At 43.6% G+C, this 19,153-nt stretch overlaps 1 protein-coding gene across 4 annotated transcripts in view; it reads right to left on the reverse strand.

Moving 5' to 3' along the window:
• Window positions 1–16,956, reverse strand: part of PAH (phenylalanine hydroxylase) — a 33,452-nt gene extending 16,496 nt beyond the window's left edge. For 2 of the 4 annotated variants that reach the window (XM_064421059.1, XM_064421057.1), the window contains exons 1-3: window positions 13,043–14,271; window positions 12,655–12,762; window positions 2,530–2,713 (exon numbers count right to left, since the gene is read on the reverse strand). In XM_064421059.1, coding sequence (XP_064277129.1) covers window positions 2,530–2,713; window positions 12,655–12,762; window positions 13,043–13,126 — 376 coding nt within the window. In that variant the 5' untranslated portion in view covers window positions 13,127–14,271. Of the gene's footprint in view, window positions 1–2,529; window positions 2,714–12,654; window positions 12,763–13,042; window positions 14,272–16,762 lie in introns of those variants that run through there. The other 2 variants (XM_064421060.1, XM_064421058.1) reach the window with 2 other exon arrangements.
• Between the last annotated feature and the right edge of the window lie 2,197 nt (window positions 16,957–19,153).

Consider the following 19,153-nt stretch of genomic DNA (forward strand, 5'->3'; position numbering starts at 1 on the left):
GGGATGGTGCTGGACACCCAAGTGGTGACCAAATTACCGAGGGGTCAAATGCTGAGCAGAATGCTAATAAGCCATTTATATGAGAGGCAGCAAAGCAGGGCCAGCAAGGACTTCTGCAGAATCCTCCACTTGGACCATTGTGAGGAGGGTCAAAGACAGGTCTATGCAATTTATAGCAGTTCAAGGCCCAGGTTTAGCCATTTTTTAAACACTCTCAAGTGCTCTGGCTAGCCTCAGGGTCTAGCAAACAAGGGCCCTACAGATCCTCAGCTCCCAGCTTGTTTCAGAAATGCAATAAATTGTCTGCATTTCCCTAATGCTGCAATAGAATAATATTTAATTATTTTTATTCATGGGCTCCAAGTGGACTGCAGCTACCATCTTGTTTCCAAAAAGAGCCACTAGGAGATGTGCTGTGTTTTCACAACAAATCTTTCCACATACACAAAGAGCTTTTGGCTCAGCAGCTGCCAGCCCTTCTCATTTGAAGCTCCAAAGCTACATTTGGATTTAGAACACTTTGCTGGCCTGCTCTCACCTAAAATTACACTGTTGATCCAAATCTGATATTTCTAACCATTGGAATGTGTCAATTAAATGTTGTATTTAGTTAAGAAAAGGTACTAAAAGCAGTTAAAAGGCCCAAAAAAAAAATTAAAAGCCATTCACTTATCCCTTGCCCAATAAATCACACACACACACAGTGTTTAACACTGAGCTATACAGAAGGGACAGAATACAAAAATTTCCTCTGAGCGCCAACAAAGCAGTGCCCCAAGAATGAGACTGTGTGTTTTCCACAGGAAACAGAAAAATAAGGTTTTTCTTTTTCAAATCATGAGCAGGAGCAAAATAAATCCTTTGCGGGGAAGAAATGACAGCATCCTAGGCTGCAGCAAAAGAATCAGTCCCATGGGATCCCAGATTGCCTCTGGAAGAAAACCTTCCCAGCCTTTACCTGCCCACTGAGACAAGTGTGGCAACATCCCCATAAACCATCTGTCTGAGATTTTGCTCCCTGGAGGCACAGTGCTCTTGTTCTGTGTTTTGGGAATAAGATTTCACACAGGCACATCTGTGGACTGTGACCAGATTTGCCAGGAGGATACATTTGAAAGACAAGCTGGCCTAAAAGGCACCACAAGGCCTGTTATTTGTTAATGTCCCAGATAAAGGACAGCATCTCGCCACACTTCCTACAGCTCGGGCTGTTCCCATCTCACTCTGCCCTTGCAGTGCCTCTGCCCAGGATTTGCCACCCACAGTTCATCCCCTAAGCAGGGCTTGTTTGACCTTTCAAAATATGGTCCTTGGAGGATTTCAGTTTGACTGGACCCTTATTGCTCATGAGAGGAGTTGAAATTGAAAAAGAAATGAGAAAAGGCAAGAAGAAATATCAATCTTCCCCTCTCTCCTTGGCAATAAATTGTTCTCATTTTATAATATTTCTGAATTGCTGAAACTAACAAACACAAGTTATCCTCTCAGACAGAAGAGGATCAAGTCCCTTTTTGAAGCACTGACAGGATAATCTAGCTCAAAAACTCCTTTGATCAACACAGCAACATGCAGTGAAATCCTAATCCTACAGCTGACCACAGGAGTTTTGACTTCTGTGAGGTCAGAATTTCACATGCAAGACTTTGCTGGATGATATTTAGAGCTGTGTCTCTGTCTGACTCTGGCAAATGTTTATAGACAACTTTATTATTTCATAAAATTCTTTATTACCTTTTTCATAGTAACTAGAAAAATGAATGTTAAACCCTGGTAGGTCCTGTAGCTTTCTTCTGGAAATAAAAAAGCCCCCAAAAGTGAACCTCTTCGATCTGACATGATCATAAATCACCTAATCAACCTTTTGTCCCTTTGTCTATGAATGGAGAAAACTGACTCCAAAGAGAATCTGCCTTCTTCTTTTTCATCTTCAAATGTAATGTCATGGGTAGGACACAAAGGAAATGGTAAAAGGATTACCAGCACTGATCTCAAGAAGGTATTAATGTCCTTTCATGTTGTTCCTAGGAAGGAAGAGGAAGATCCAGGCCTAAAGTATTTAAAGTCTGAAATCCTATTAAAATCACATCTGTTATCTGAAGAGGCATTTAAGTCTGTCTCAGACTATCTGCTAGGCAGCCACCACTGCACCAAGCAGCCTCAACTCCAGCAAATCTCTGAGAATTAGGAGCAGGAACAACTCAAAAAAACCTTTCCTTATTTCCCTGCGAAGGCAGAACTGCAACTGACCTCCCTGGGATTTCTTACAGTAATGGAAAGTTAGTCCTGCTCCCACCAAAGTGGGTGGCAGAGCCTCCCTAGTTTCCCAGGAGACCTAGTCAGAATCATGGCAAAAATTTACACTGAGAGAAAATCTCCAAATGAAAATGTTTACATTACAGGAAAAATAGAGAGAGAGAAATGTAGCCATAAAGACCAAAGTGGATCTCCTTTACTACAGGGGAAATAAGTAATTTCAGTATGTGACATAAACAGTCCATGTCAATGTTAACCTTGTCAGCATATCCTTACCAGTGTCCTTCTTCTTTGTCCGTGAGAGCTCATGGACTGTTGCTCCAATATCACTTCTCAAGGACTTGATGATCTTGTCCAGTGCTGGGACATTCTTGCCTTCCAGGTTAATGAAGAATTCATACTCATCTTTGTTGAGACGGGAAGGTCGGGACTCAATGTGGGTCAAGTTTATACCTTTTTCCTATGAGAAAGAGAAATTTTGGTCCCACAGTTTTTGGGGGAAGGAATATGACATAAAGACTGAATAAATACATATGTCAGTCAACAAACCATACTGTACCATCCAAATAACTCAAAAGCAGCCACTGGACTTGAGGACTTTCACAGCAGAGAGAGAAACAGAAAGGAAGAATGAGAAATATGTGGGATTCACCCTTGCACAGAGCTCCATCATGAGGACTAGGGACTACTGAAGGCTTAGAGAAAAGTGGAAGCAGGATTCAGGTTGTAAACAGGCTTTGTATTGTAAATGGCAACTCCAGTCCCTCAAGCACATAATGAGAGCTAGTCTGTGTTGACAGAAACATTTCCCCAGCATCGACTCAGGAATAAGGCATTCCACCTGTAGAGCACCCTCTCATGGGAAACTGAATGCTGTCTTGATGAGCATCTTGAGGGAAGGCTGGATGAGCAGGCAGCTGGGCACCCTGTGAGATAAGCTCTGCAAACCTCTGTGCAGTCACCTGCAAAGCCACCTGCACAGTTTCCAGAGTTGTGAGCAGCTGCTGGGCAAAGATCCAAAGGGAAACATGGATCTGCACTAAAAAAGGCAGCCCAGGTTTGTGCAAATAAAAATATGGGTGTTTAAAATCACAGGATCACTGAGTTTGTGAGGTGGAATGGGACTTCTGGAGATCAACCAGTACAATAATCTGCTCAGGTTGCCTGAGCAGATTGCCCAGGGCTATGTCCAGTCATGTTTGGAGACTCCTCAGTTTCTCTGAGCAACTGCTCCCAAGTCTAGTCACCCTCACAGAGAAGGATTATTTTCTTTAGCACAGCAATTCAAGTTCTGTCTCATCAAAAATCTTTGCTGACCATCAGCAGTGTCTCCTAGCTCTGAAGATAGAGATCACTGGTAACTGTAGCATTGGCGACTATAGCCAGTGGGAACCTGACCTCAGACATGCTGCCATGTTGATGTGTAAGAAACAAGTAACTAAAAATCCTATTTTTCCAACAAAAAGCAAATTAAAAGTCCAGGAAAGCAAAAAAAAATGTTTAGAAAAAAACAACAAACCCAGAAAGTCCAAAAGAAAAGTTCAGGAACATCTACCCCTGTTAACTGAACTAAAATGTTTTCTTGAGCACTATAACTTGAATATGAAAACACTGCTTTTTTTTCCTTGGTGGTTTTTTTTTCTTTTTTTTTTTCTTTTTGGATTTCTCTGTTTTTTCTTTTTCTTTTTTGTTTTGTTTTTTGGGGTTTTTTTGTTTTTTGTTTTTTTGAGAAAATATTTTAAACAGGTTTCCATGGACATTGCCCCTTGGCCATCTTGTCAGGCTCACACTGGTGCTGCAGACACAACATGCCATGGCCAGGTCTGGGCTTCTGTCCCCTCGGAGGAATATACAAATCCCTGGAAGAAATCTGGGCCTGAAGATCTCAGAATCATAGAATCATTACCCTCAGAAGAGTCTGAGGGGCTGACATGTGGTGATCAGCATCCCTGGAGAAACTGTTGATTTTTGTCTTTCAAGCTGAAGAAGACTCCAAACTACATGGGGTGAAGTGCTGGCCCTGCTGGTGTCAATCTCAAACGCCCTGCTACAGTGGGGTCAGGATTTCATCCACAAAATAATGCTATTAGAATCTACTTCTGACCTACAAGGAAGAAAAATGGAAGATTTTTTAACTGTACATCCCTCTTTCTGAGCCTCTTTAGGGTTTTCTTTGCTCCTCTCAGTGCTTGCATAGCGCAGAAGGGCATCTGGCCATCAGCAGCAAAGGCTTGATTTACTCCTCCACAAAAGGCAGTTTATTCCTTGGTAGGAAACATATATGTCATTGCTCTGTTTCCTGAGCATTGCACACTACAGATGAACTCAAATTGTTTGGCTAGATACCAATACAATAAGTTGAAAAGGTCAAAAGCTCATTCACCAACTGCTGCTCTCAAGAGAAGCCGTCCTCACAGGGCTGTCTGTCCAGGGAGAGAATGGCCAGCACTGTCCTTGGCCCTGGGGACAGTTTGTTTTAGGCCTCCAAAGCCCTGCTTCCCAAACAGACTGCCCATTGTCCTGTCCATGTGGTGAGGCACTGGGAGCTCCTGACAGAGAGCAGGCACAGGGAGCTGCTGTGCCTCACCATCCTCATCCTAAAAGTTTTCTTCCTTACGCCTACTCTGGATCCACACTCTTTTAGCTTAAAACCATCACCCATGTGCCATCACAAAGAGCCTTGCTAAAACTCTGTCCTCATCTTTCTTTCTTTCTTATAGGGCCCCTCTGAGTACTGGAAGGCCGCAATAAGATCCCCCCAGCACCTTCCCTTCTCTGGGCTGAAGGCTCCTTAAACTGCATCCCTTTGGTGATCAGGTGACTCTTACACTGTACCAGCTCTCCAGTCAGGCTCGGTGAGGAGCTGGACAGACAGCAATGCCCCCACAATAAACGGGATGATGCAAGGGTTGGGAATGAAGAGGTAAGCTGCAGGGTAGGCATGAGACATGCTTATGGCAGCAGGAGTTCAATATCCTTCAAACTATCACAACCTAAGACAGTGAGAAAAAAACGGGAAAAAAGAAGATGGAGGAAGGAGCCCAGGGAGAGAGTTACCTCCTTTCTTACACCTGAGAGAAGCAACACACCTTCCCACAGAGTGTCAAGCTGCTTTGCTGTTTATTTGAGGGATATTTGCCACTCGGCAACATCCAGAGCCAACCTATTACCTCTTTCTGCTGAGATTTCAGGACCTCTCAACAGCGAAGCTGAAGGGAGAACCCTTCTGGTGACTGTTTATAGAGCAATCACCCAGCAACATATGTCCAACTCCCTGAACTGGCACTCCTGGAGATGTGTGTTCTCATGTGCTGTGCCTTGCTACTAAGCCCTTGATTTCAAAATATTTACAGTGGCTCTGTTACTAGAGTTGCTTTATAAATCTCAATTTCATTCTAGTCCTACTACTCCATCTAGTGTTTAATCTTCATAGTTTCACACTGTTCAGAACTTTTTTATATTCTTGATGCTGCCAAATCTTGCTATTGCATCACATTTCTCCCAATAGATGATGTTTCCTTTAAAGCTCCAACTTCTGGAGACAAATAGTTACCTGAGAAAGGAGAATGGGGGCATCTTTTTGGTTTAGTTGTACATTTTAAGCAGTTTCCAATGTCTATCTGCTTTTTATCAGAGATTGACATCTTGACAATGTATGCCTTCCAAAGCCAGCTAATAAAAGTTATTCCAGTTTTATGAGCTATTTTTTGTTGATGGAACCTATCTCCTACCCTAACACCTTTGGAAGATCTCAGCTGTCACACGTTTGTGGCTGGGTTCCCCTCTGAGCTATTAACATGGATCTCTTCTGCCCTTCCTGTTTTAGAGCTGGTAGGGATCAGATGGGCCCATGGAGTGAGATTAGATGTGTCTTTGCTGAATCCACCCCACCACCCACTGCAGCTACAAGAAACTTGGAGAGCAGGTTGGCACTTCTCTCCTTCTCTTCAGGTTTATGACCAGGAGAGAGGTTGAGTCCCTCCCCAATAGACACATCCTGTCATAAAATCATGTGCCAGTTGTAGGTTTCTTTTTTCTTAAACCTTTCTTAAAACCCTCACTCTGTGGGGTGGAAAAACTCAGCTTTCGTTATTTTAGTATCCAAGTCAACGGATCCAGTATCCAATATCATTGCCCATTAGAGAAGGAAGTCTCAAGACACATTCTCAGAGCTCAAAGATCAAGTTAGAATTAGTTCTAACAGAGCTTGAGAAGGGGGTAGCAAGACAAATACAAATTTAAAACAGAGGCAATGGTGGATGCAGGGAGGAGTTTGCCCATGTCCCTCCCTGCCTTACCTCACAGTGCTGGATATCAGCCTTGGCTCCCTCTCAGAGTCTGTGAAGCAGCTCCAGCTCCTTGCCCAGGTTATTCCAGGTTTTCCATCCTAACTGAGCACCTATGCTGCAGCTGCCTCACACCAGCAGGAGAAAACCAGACTGGTGTTGCACTACACCAGCAGTCTTGCTGAGGTCACTACCAAGAGAATTTAGTCCCACCCTCTGTTTAATGGCCTGGGCACTGGAAAAGGAAAGTTGTGTGTTCATGGCTATGTGGGGAAGCTTTCAGTAGGGATGGATCCTTTCTGAAATTGTTACGGGTTACTACTTCCCATGACTCTCACACATCCTTCTGTTCACTAATTACTAAATGCTCCTATATATGGTTCTAAAACTAAGTACAGCTGTGAAATCCAGCTGCAGCTTGTTTCCATGAGTGTTGTCATTATTGAAGTTTGGCTTCATCAGGAGACCCCACATGGTTACCAGATGAAGAACTTTCAACAACACCATGGTGTCACTAATCAACACTAAGTGAGAATTTGGGTAAAAATCTTGCAAAAGAAGGATTTTACTTGCACTTGCTGGTACAAAAAAACCCAAAAACTATATGTTTTTTAAACCCTTGTTATGTTATAGTTCAGGGTTTCCTGAAGGTGGACACTTCCAGAAACACAAGTATAAGCTCAGTGTTTAATTTTCATAGGTCAGAGGACTTAGGAAATTACAGCAATGCTTTCAGCCATGGATTCCCAAAGCAAAGGCAAAGGCAGCCCTCTGATGCAGCTCTACTGTCCAAGGGCCTGTTTCTCAGCTGGAGACAGAGAGAATCTTCTCCTTCACAGCTGCTAGGGTTTTCCTTCCAAACTCATGGAGAAAAAGTGTCTCAGAGCAGGTCCCTGCTAAGAAAGTGCTAGAGGGCAGCTGGCACTGGAGCAGCCCCTGGTGTCCATCACTCTGCTCCAACCCTGACACTTGGCACAAGGCTCGCAGCAGAATCTGGCTACAAAACACGTGGAGCAGGACAAACCAAAAACGTGACAGCGTGGGGCATTGCATAAGCAGCTGTGAAGAGAGCACTCCCCTCTTTAAACCCATGGTGATCAATTAGATCCAGAAATCCTGCTCTTGTGGCCATAGGAATAGGAGGGATAAGACCAAGGATGTGGATTTGGAGCAGTGCAATGAAATGATCCCTCCTGTGCACATCTACAGTATAACGAAAAAACTATCTTGTGGTAGAGGCAAGCCAGTTCACCTATCACTGCAAACACTTCCAGCTCACCCCTGGCCTAAGTGACTGTTTTCTCCCCCTGATATGGAAACAACCCCAGCCACTGCAGAGCCAGTGCCTTCCCAGGGCACAAAGAGAAAACAGTCACGTAGGACCTGCTGTGGAATGAAGCTCCTAAACAGAAACAGAGCAGAGTCACCTCTGCTGACTCTGAAAGTGGCAGGTCTCATTTAGTACAGCTTGTTACTCCCATCCCATCCTTCTGTGGAACAGTAACTTACTCCCATGGGACAGTGACTTACACTGGGAACAGGAGTACTTGGTGCAAATCAGCTTTTTTCTTTTTTTTTTTGCTTTTGAGCTAGAGCCCTACCCACTGATGGCTGCACCTTGCACTGAAGTCCTGCTCTGTATCTGAGGAGGTCCCATTGCTGAGAAAAAGACAAAAGGTTCCTCTCTCACAAAGAATTGAGCAAACTTGTGATGTATTCCAACATTTGCCACTTAAAACAGCTGACAATCTACTACTTGTGAATCCATCAGGAAAAGAACTTCAGAGAAGATTCATGTATTCACAAATTCATGTGGAAAATATGCAGTTAAAACTGAAGGCAATCCTTTTTGTATATAGAAATTCTTATTTCCTGTATTTTTAAATGATGTATTTAATTACAGAAAAGGCAATCTTTGAAGGGGAACAATGTGGAGTTTTCTTCACCTTTTTTATTTTCAGAATGAACTTTGTTGTTTAAAAAAGCTTCCTCAATTTCAATAGGTTTTTATCACTATAGCGAAACAACTATTTCTACCAAGTGTAACACTTGGGTCAACTCAAAGTGCTCAATTTTGATAAGAAACTTGGAAGATTTCTCTCTTTTTTTGGCCTCAACTTATACTCTGAACATTTTTGATGTATCCAGTGAATCAAAAAATAAACACAATTTCATGATGACTGTTCTGTCTTCCTGATTTTAAGCATGATACTTTACTCCTGTGTGCTGTTCTGTTTCAGATGAAGGTATTTATTCAAGTTTTGGCTGCCTAGCTGTCATCTTCTACAACACAAATAAGCAGCACAGGGCTACACCAAGGAGTACCTCAGTGTACAGCAGATCCCATTAAAATTAAGTCGGTGTAAAGACCCTGCTGGTGGATTTGTGCTGCCCCTACAGCCACCCCCAAGCCTGCAATGAGGACAGGGGTGACAAAGGGGCTTTTCAAGTGAAAAACAATTGGGTTTGACAAGCAAAAAGTGAATGTCTGCCACATCCCAACATACAAACAGAGCAGCTAGTGTGGAAGCAAAGTGGATTCAGCTGTAGCAATCTGCTTATTGCTGAGCATGACTGAGCTGCTAACACTTCACAGCACATCAGAGTGTGAATCTGGCCCTGCAGACACATCTCTCCACAGGACAGTGAAGAAGGGGCTGCAGTGGCAGCAGTGGCATAGCTCTGTGCTATGCCAGTCCAGGAGGAACAGATTCATGCAGTCAGGCAAGGACTTGCAAAGTAGAGGGACAGAAGGGACAGAAGGGACAAGAACCAGCGATCAGAAAAGCTTAGAACCCTGCTGAGGTCAGGTGTTTAGATGGGTCTTCCTGAGAAAACATAAGAAAAAAGTGGAAATAATCAAGTATGTTTTGGACCTAAAGCCAGCAGACAAAAAAGAGCTGAGTTCATTGAGAATATTGCTCAGGAAAAAGCCCTTCAAGCTACATAGGAAAAATAAGAGTTGTCACTGTCACCACATACTTGTGTGCAACTGGGACCTGAACAGAAAACTAGAGTTTGGGTCTTTGAGCAAAAAAACAAATGTGAGCACGCAGTACTCTGCCAACTGCATGAGCAACCCTGAGGGATGTCTGAGTAGGACAAACATTAATCTTTCCACAAAACACATTGAAATTCTCTTAAACTTGGAGTCTCTGTTAGAGGACATAATTCTGTGCCATGAGCACTCTGTAGCCCTTAGCCTTGAGCCTCCCCCTACCTGGAGGAGGCTCCCCTACCTTCAGTCCATCCCATAATGAGGCCTTACCCCTTCCATCTGGGCTGTGTTTGGACACTAATTCCTTTCCTGGGTGGTTTGCTCTGTGGGTGACTAGAGATTCTACCTGCCATGATGCTTGATGAGCCAGAGGTCTTGTACTTTATGATATCCAGGGGCAGGCCCAGGCTAGAGCACACCCTTTGGTGTCCCTTTGTCTTGCTGCCCATGGAGAACAAGCTGTGGCAGGGGCTAAAGTCTGGACAGCTCCACCCCAGCACAGGAGTGGGACATGGTCAGGGTGTGAACCTGGGAGTGCATCCCAGCAAGGGACTCAAGTGTGGCTGAACAATGCTCCCACAGAGTAAAAATTCTTTTTTTCAAGTTCTTAAACCAAGTAGAGGATGAGCCTTCCCAGCTCCACACAGAAACCTCCTCTACAGAAACACATCCCATGTGCTGATGGCTCCTCAAGGTTTCTCCTTTTTTTAGGTATCCCCTCAATTCCCTATGACTCAGTCTGGATCTTCCTTCCATGCTTCTTTCCTTGAGAGAGAGGGCAAATTTTCAAGTCTTTCATATTTACAGCTCATTCAACCCTCCTCCTCTCCCTTTCATGTCCCAGATTAGTTTTACAGACTGTCTAGAAAAGAGGCAAAATCCTCAAAGCCGGTGCTGGAGGCACTGTCCCTTGATCACTCCCAAATCTGAGCTGGGAGGAGGGGGTTGGGCTGTGCATCCCCATGCATGAGTGCCCAGGGAGGTGCCAGCAGTCTGGGCACCCCCACCTCAGCAGGGAGCAGAAGCTTTACAGACATGCAACACGTGGCCAGCAGCACCAGCAGCTGCACAAGGTGTGGACCCCCTCCATGAAGTGAACAATTGCAGCACCACATCTGCTCCTGGAAACAGCCTGATCCTATTTGTGGCTTGTCAGTTTTCTCTTTTCCTCCTGCATGTGGCTGCATGAGGCAATGACAGCTGGAGCAGCCACCCTCACATCTCCTCTTGGGAGGCCCCTCTGAGACAAATCCACCACATTTCCACAAGCCAGCAACAAGCTGGTGACACAAACCAGGGGACAAGGCTGGGTGTCTCCCTGCCCAAGGAGCCCACCCACAGAGAGACTGAACTAATTCCAGCAGCATCTCTCAGCTAATGCTATTAGGCAGTGAAGGAGTACAAGATAAAAAAAATTCCCTCAAGTTCTTCCTGCTTGTTTCCACTCTTTACCTGCCTATCACCACTTTCCCTGTCTGTGCTGTGGATGTCAGTGAGCACAAAGTCTGTTTCTCTCAGGCACCACAGCTGTGGCCCAGATGGAAAAGGGGGAAGGTTTTCCCAGCTGTGCATGGATGTAAAACTTACACCTCTGTGGAGTTCTTGGAGTGGAGTTACAACAGCCCACAGGCTGCTCTGGTTTACACCAGGAATTCACCAACAGCAGCCCTGAGGAGCTGTCCTTGTACCATTAAATGCCATCCATCCATCCATCCATCCATCCATCCATCCATCCATCCATCCCAATGCCAAATGTAAAACTGACATAAGAGCACCTATGCCAGGTCTTGCTGCTGGAGGAGGCTGGGACTTAGCACAGAAAGAATTGGCTTTGTTGGGTGGAAAATCACCTGAGTCCCAACCCCTCAGCTGCAATCAGGGCCACTGGGAAAAAGTGACTCTGTTGGTCTAGTTTAGATATCTGCTTTGGGGCAAGAAAAATCACATCCAAGAAATGGTTACTTCTCTCTTTCTTATACTAGCTCCTCTACAAACTTTCCTTTAGAGCTATTTAGTTAGTAGACATCAATGCATTTAATAAGAGAACACCAACAGTCTCATTAATTCATTTGCAGACACGCACACAGACATATGGACATTTTGCAGGATTTTACTAGTCAATTCACAGATTTAGACTTGCTCTTTTGTTGTTGGTGAATTTCCTTTTATCTTAATGAATCAAACATGTCCTAAAATTTATAATTATTTTTGTTTTGTACCCATAACACACAACCTCTCATTTCCTAGTAAATTCAATTTACAAATGGAAAATATGCAGGCCACAACTTCTTAGAGTGTTCTAAAGAAATTGCTGTTTTCAGGCACAACTATTGCATGAAAAAAAAAAAAAGCCACAGAACCAATATAAAAGTGTATTTGCTTGGGAGCACAGAGTACACAGCTGTGTGTTGCAACACAACCATCTGAACCACAAGGATTTTGTGCTTTTCAAACAACATTCATGACATCTGGGAAATATTTCTGCAAGAATAAATAGGCACACAATGTCCTGAAAGGTAAATGGCTCCTTGCTTCCCCAAAAATTTTCCAAATCACTCAGCATAAGTTACTGGGTCCCTTTGGTGTAAAAAAAAGTGCTGTCATTTTTGTGCTGTTCTGTAGGCACCCTCTACCCCCTCTCTAGAAGTACTGCAGGTGGGAGATGGTAGAATCTTTTATATCAGATTTTTTGCGGTGGACAAGAGCCAAGAGCTGCCCCCAGCAGTAACACCTCATGCAACGTGCATTGTGAGTCACATGGCTCACATGCAGGTTATATTTGCCTTACAAGTTATAAGGCAAATTACTTGGTTGTAAGTCAATCCTAAGTCACAGCCCAACTCACCCTTACCTTTTACTACAGCAGTCATGATTAAATATTCCCCTCTTAAGTGGAAAAAATGCATTTTTCTCACCCTCATGTCAGTTAAAGGTAGAGGTTTTAGTTTAAAAAAGCTAATTCTGCCCCAAGACTTTAACGGATTTTAAGCCCAGAAAAGAAATGGAGGCTGCTTTCCCCTGTAATAGCAATGAAATAGAATCACAAACACAACCTCCAAGACCTGAGAAAGTGTGGCTGCAATACAAAATTGTAAAGACCTGAAGGAAAATATTTACCTCAAATGTGCGCAGGACTTTAGCCAATGCCCCAACTTCTTCTTTCAGAGAGAAAATCAAAGAAATCACACCATTTTTGCTGGGGGAGTCTTCAATGTAGCTAGATTCCTGAAAGGAAAGAAAAAAATACACAAACAAAAATTACTCCCATTCACGCTAGGAGTCAGTTTTGCCTTTCTGCGTGTCCTTTTTGTGATGTAAAGGTGTAAAACAGCTCTAAGTGGGAATCAAGGCAGATTCCCTGCTGCTGTGAGCAGCAGAGCAGCTCTGGGGCTGCTCTGATTTATGATGGTAGAGACACAAACCCCTTCTCTCAAACTAGAGCCCTTGTGAGAGCAAGGTAGCCAAAAAGAGCATGCAAATAAACCTAAAGCCATCCTTGCCTCACCTCACCCCTCAGGGATGACTGGAGACATTCCTGCACTTTGGTTTCAGCTCCAGTGCAAAGTCCCTCCCTCAGACTTCCTTTCATCAGCACTGGGGGTTAAGCTGAGCAATGTGGATGAGCTCTGTGCAGAGATGCAGACCATGGTCTGTGTTTCCCTTCAGTTCTGCTTGTACCTTCCAGATATCCCCAGGAGAGAGGTAGCATTCACAGGAAGGATATGGAAAGAGATTTTAAAACTAAACAACATCAAGCAAAGAAAATCAAAGAAAACAAAACGAGGAAAAATGTTGGAGCAAACATTTAGATCTTCCCTAAATCCCATAATGAGTAAAGACTCAGGGCAAGATGTGCTTTCATTTATGTTTGTTCCCTTTCTCTTATTGATTTTCTACTCTGCAAATTCCAAAAGGCAATTTCCAGTACTCTCAAAGGTTTATTTTCATTATTTTTCACAGTTCTCATTACTGGAACGCCTTTGCATGTCTCTACATGTGTTTCTTTTCATAAAAGCCCTGTTAAGAAGGGAAGAGCTATTTCACCCCTTCTGAAAGAGGAAACTGAGACCTGGAGTGGAGGCAAGTCTTGAAAGCTGGGTACTTGGCATGGCAGGTAAATGCCTGCTGAGATTTCGACCACCTAATTTTTCTGATATCAGAGTCAATTTGATGTACAACCATCACAATCTTTTGGAGGCTACATTGATGTATTATTTGCATGTTTATTCCATTTTTTTAACATCTACTGGCCTTGGACAAATTGTCTGTGGTTGTTATTTCAAAGATCACACCAGACATCTGCAACACAGGGGAGTTCTGGTGTAACAAGTCCTGGGTTAAAGCTTGATTCAAGGTACCCATTCAAATATTCCTTATATAAATCTGTATTTTTGGGCAGAGCTTGCTCTCATTATGGCTATTGCTCAACTGAACATATAAATCAGAGCAAAAAGAGTCCCAGTTCCCAAATATTGTCCTCAGCAAGGATAGCCTTTGTAGAAGACAAATTAACAATCAAAGCCAGCTGCCCTGAAGCCATAAAGCTCTTGGTGGGTCTACATTTCCTGAGGCAGAGCTATGAAGAGCTGCCTTCTTTTGTAAAGTAAATAATTGCTGATTCTTCAAGCCATCTCCAAGGCTGCCTCCAAGGCTGCTGCTAACAGACTGGCCACACATTTTTCTGTCTGGCTTTGTTTCCAGAGGCTGCAAAGGTTTTCCAAAAACCAGCTGTATGAGGGAAACTGTAGTAGGAGTGCTGCCCCAGAAGGAAGATTGCCACCTGTTCAGTTGTGACACTTCCTGCAGCATCTCTGCGTCTCCTGAGTCCCCATGCAGCCAGGGAGTCAGCCCAGCTCTGACATGGGGTGGACCAAGAGGAAAAGCAGCTGGAAGTGATGTGTCAGCTGGCTAATGAAGCCCATTTACACCTCAAGCAACCACAAGGGAAATCGATGACAGGAGTCTGGCAAAAGCCAAAACAAATGTCTGTAGTACTGAAATTTTATGGTAGTGTGACCAAAACTGTCATCTCAAATGCTATCCATGCATTGCTTTTTCCTTCTGTTTTCACCCACCACAGCCAAAACTGATCTCAAGGACGGAACTGGCTCCACCATTGTCTGTCCAATGGATCGAGACTTTGGTTTTCACTGTCTGCAATGAAACTGCTCTAAAAGACATGCAGCTTTATATTTAAAATATTCTTGCCAAGTCATGCTGTGAGAACCAACTTATATGACAGATTGACTTGAATGTGTGTGACAAATAAAGAATTCATGGTTTGCATACTTGCAGGGGATATAGTGCAAAGTTGAAGTCCTGCAAGGTAATCCTGATGATAACAACTGATCTCTTTGTACAATGAGTTTAGACAAAAAAGCCTTAAAAAGCCTTTCCAAACTCATTGGTCACTAGCTTTGATTTGTTGAGATGAGCTGCTTTCAATCTGTCCTCAGTCATTTTCCCACTCTTGTAAGTTGATTTATATTGGTGCTTAAGAGAAAGACACATTGCAGTAGGGAGTAGGCACTAGTGCTGTAAACAGCCTCATACTTGCTTAACTTCTTGCACATCTGCACCTCAGTTCCCTGGAAGGTCTTTTAACAAGCATCAGTCCATGCCTGAGCCTCTCACAGAGGTGACATCCTTAATTGCAAAGAGGAAGAAGATTGAAATTATTGTTTTCCTGGTTCCTAATTCTTATCAGGATAATGGAGACAGCCTGCATCAATACAGGCTGCAGATAATAAATATCAACACATGCACTGGAGGTGACAGCAGCAAAAACAGAGGCACTCACATTATTGCTGAGCTTTTTGTACTTAAGCATAGCTTTAACTGTTGATCAGTTTTTCCATTCTCATTTTGGACTTTAACTTCTAGTCCCTCAACATACTTGAAGGAATTGCAGCTTTGGGGTAGTTTTACTGTTTTGTTACTACAGTGATTATGATTCAGTCAAAGAAACAATTTTATTAGGTTGAAATATTGTCTCTGTGATATGTATATGTGATTTACAGTGTGCATAAATTCGGCTCTAATTTTCTTCCAGACCTGTTTTTTTTTCCAGGAAATAAAATGAGAACCAGTTGAAGGGGATGAACACCCATCCTGAATCTAAGACAGTCTCAAACAAAGTGTTATGTAGATGCAAGGATAGGTTTACCTGGGCACAAACCTGCATTTTTAGTTAGCCACATTGCACATAGATTAGTATTGCCATTCTGACACAGGTGGCAGCATTAGGGGTCAATTTCACAATCCTGTCAGCCTTTTAATCCACTGCTGAGACATTTACCTAAAGTCCTTCTGAGTGAATGCCAACACTGGCAAAGCCAGAGAAAGTTTTTCTTGCAGTTTCAGGGATATAAAATTTTCACCTCACTGATGTAATGCTCAAATTTCCAAGTCAGATTTCTTAAGACATTTAAATGCTTATCATGGCAGCCATCATTGGAACCAAGCAATTACACAACTTGGATAAGCAGCAAGGTGAGACTCTAGAGAAATACTGTGGGAGTTCAGCCTCAGCACACAAAGTAGGACTAGAGGCTTCCTTGGCATCACTGCTCTTATAAAAAATAGAAGCCCCTTTTTTTGCACGTCTGATGCAGCTTGTCTCTGACTTCAGCAGCATTGCATAGGACAGAGAAGTGCAGAATTTTATCCTAATAATTAACCATGCTGGACTCAGGTTACATCACTTGCCCCTGCAGTAACATCAGTGCCTGTGTTTAAAAGGCATGAACTTCAGGTCCTTCCTGTATTTCCCAAAGCAAAGAGTTCAAAGTCAGTCAGTCAGTAAACATTAAAAAGAGAACAAGAGAGCCCCAAATTTAACAAAAAGCTACACCAGAAGAGCCCATAATTTCATCTGTTTTCCCTTAACAAAAGAAAACAGCTTTTTTTCATCACACACATTTAAGACCTCCAATAAGCTTCTGGTCTTTTTCGATTCTTTGTCTTTTTGCCATGTACACAAGGATACTTTTACAATGTTTGTTTGCATTCTCACTGCGTTTTTGTGAGCACATTTAACAGCAGACAAATACAGGAGCTGCCAAAATTGATCAGGTACTGCAAAGCATCATGACAAGCCACCTTGATTCTTCCTCTCTTGGGTCACACTGCCCCTCAGAGAGTGGAGGACAAGCACAGGAGTGCAGGAGTGAGGCAGGACGCCCCTCCACCTCTGCAAAAAGCAGGCACAGACCCCATCACCTACCTGGAAAGAGTCACCATTCATTTTGCAGTGCTGTGAGTCCATGTTGCAGAGCCAGCAATGCCCACACAGGGAGGCCCCTCCACTACAGCAGGTGAAGCCTTCTGCTTAACTGCAGCGGCCAGAGATCCGTGCAAAGGTATTTAAAGTGGAGCAGCCAAGGCAAAGCCATTCCCTTCCCCAGCTCCCTCCCCTGGACAGCGTGCCAAGGGGGCGTTCTCCCTGCACGCCCCCCCCACCCACCCCTGGCACACCAAGCTCCAGCCCGGCCATCCCCATGAGCCCCACGCCTGCGTGGAGCAGCTCTCCAGCAGATTGTTTCTGTCTGCACCCAGCGTGGAGGAGCAGCACGCTCCGAATTAGCAGCCTTCCTCCTCCTGATCAACATCAGCTGTTTTCATTTTGTCAAGTCAACACATGGTTTCCAGTTCAGCCTGCAGCCCGTTCCTTCCCCCTGCAGCTGCGCGTTCAGCCTCAGGTGGGTTTCACCTCGGGGTCACTCCCCTTGGACAGATATCAGCCGTCCTCCAGGATGTGTTCTTTGGATGTCAAACGTCAGGCACGGAAGGCTCTGGCAAGGCACAGAGCTGAGGGATTTGTCCTTTAGCAGGACCTCTGGGGCTGCTTCCAAAGAGCTCAGAGGGCAGGAGACACCACTGAGCTCACTGGACACTGGAGAGAGACAGCCAGCACAGGGGAAGCATGAGACAGGAGTTAGCAGCATGATAGCACACTGGGATATGAGCCTGAGCATGGGGAAAGGGAAGAAGGTAAAGGAAGAAAAGGGGCAGGAAAGAGTAGATCAGAAATCCAAGCAGGAAGATGTAGAACTGCAGGTGATGTGTTGTGCTTGCATGTGGTGTCAGCCATGGAAAGCACAAGGGGAACAGGGTGGGACACATAAATGATTTCAGGAAAGGTTAGTAAAGTACTGATATAAGAGAGCCCAGATTTGACTTAATAAGAGTCACCAAAGGGGGTAAAGGAGATTGGAAAGCTGTAGCCCAATATCAGAAGGCAGGTGAAAAAATGAAAGAACTTGACAAGTATCTATCTTGCTCTTTGGGAAAATGAAGTCTTACAAAGACAAGCTGTGTCAAGGCAGGTGATCTTGCTATATTTTCATGATGAAGATGAATTCTCTTTACAGTTATTTTGTCCTTGAAGGAAGCTCTACTACACACACCTGTGCAAACTCATACTGGTGAACACTAGAAAAGACTTCCTGTAATTTTTTTCATACCTACCAAACCCAGCAGCCTTACAGTGGGGAAACTGAGTGGAACAATTTTCTTAGTTCCTACTGTGGAGTCAGAATCCATGCCACTGAAATGATCAATTATATAACATGCATCTGAAGTGACTCTGTGCTTTGGGTGCAAATACGTACCTTTTTCAGAAGAGCTGCTTCTTTGTGCATGCTGAAACTGCCTGTAGGGTAGAAAGTTATTTCTGAAGTGATCAGCAAGCCTGTGGTATGGGCTGGCAGGTCAAGATAGCCAAATGCACACTAAACACACTGGATCCTGCCCACATGGCAGTAGGATGGGGCAAGGAAAGGCAGAGCAGAGGGGGAAAGTATCCCCAGTAATTGCCAGCAGTAGAAAAACTACTGGGTTTTTAACTACTCAGCCAGTAAATTCATTATTGTAGCCAGTATTTTGTGTCCTGTGTTTGTGCAGCACAAGGCACAGCCCTATCCATGATAGGGAGACTGAAGGCCACCTGGGAAAAAAATAACAGTGAGATGAAGATGGTGACAACTCTGATTATAGCCCCTGTGCAGGACAAGACAGACTCCAGAAATTGGTCTTGTTTACTTTCCCCGTACACCATGCCTTGCCATCTGGTGTATTTTTCAGTGAGATATAATATTCTCTCCTCTGCTTCTGCCTTCCTCTTTCTTTCCTTATTCCTTCTCTTCTGACTAAGCTTTAATCTCTCTTTTACTTCTTTATGTCTTTTACATGCTTTTGGTCTTCGTTCCTTCCTTTTCTCCATCCCTTTTCTTACATGTGTAAGAAACAAAACTCTACCCAACGGTAATGGCAAGAAAAAGAGAAATATCAAATACCTAAAATACTGCTCATGTCAAATCTGTACAATCATCTATTTTGCCTCCTACCCCCTGCTTTTTTGTATTTATTTTGCAAATTTTTTTTTGCAATTTTTTTCAATATTTTTGCAATTTTATTTGCAATTTATTTATTTTATCTCTCACCCTTGTTGTAACACAATCCTAATAATATCACCAGTGTATTACCACCAGTTCACTGTTTGATCAGTCTGCACCGTCAGAGGTTGCTTAGTAGCAAAAGGCACTGGCTGAAGGAAAAACAATTCTATCTTGCTAGGAATTCCCAGTGTCTCTTGTTTTGGAGCAAAGTGGTGTGT

Source organism: Passer domesticus, chromosome 5 (genome assembly GCF_036417665.1).
Source record: "Passer domesticus isolate bPasDom1 chromosome 5, bPasDom1.hap1, whole genome shotgun sequence".
Classification (NCBI taxonomy): domain Eukaryota; kingdom Metazoa; phylum Chordata; class Aves; order Passeriformes; family Passeridae; genus Passer; species Passer domesticus.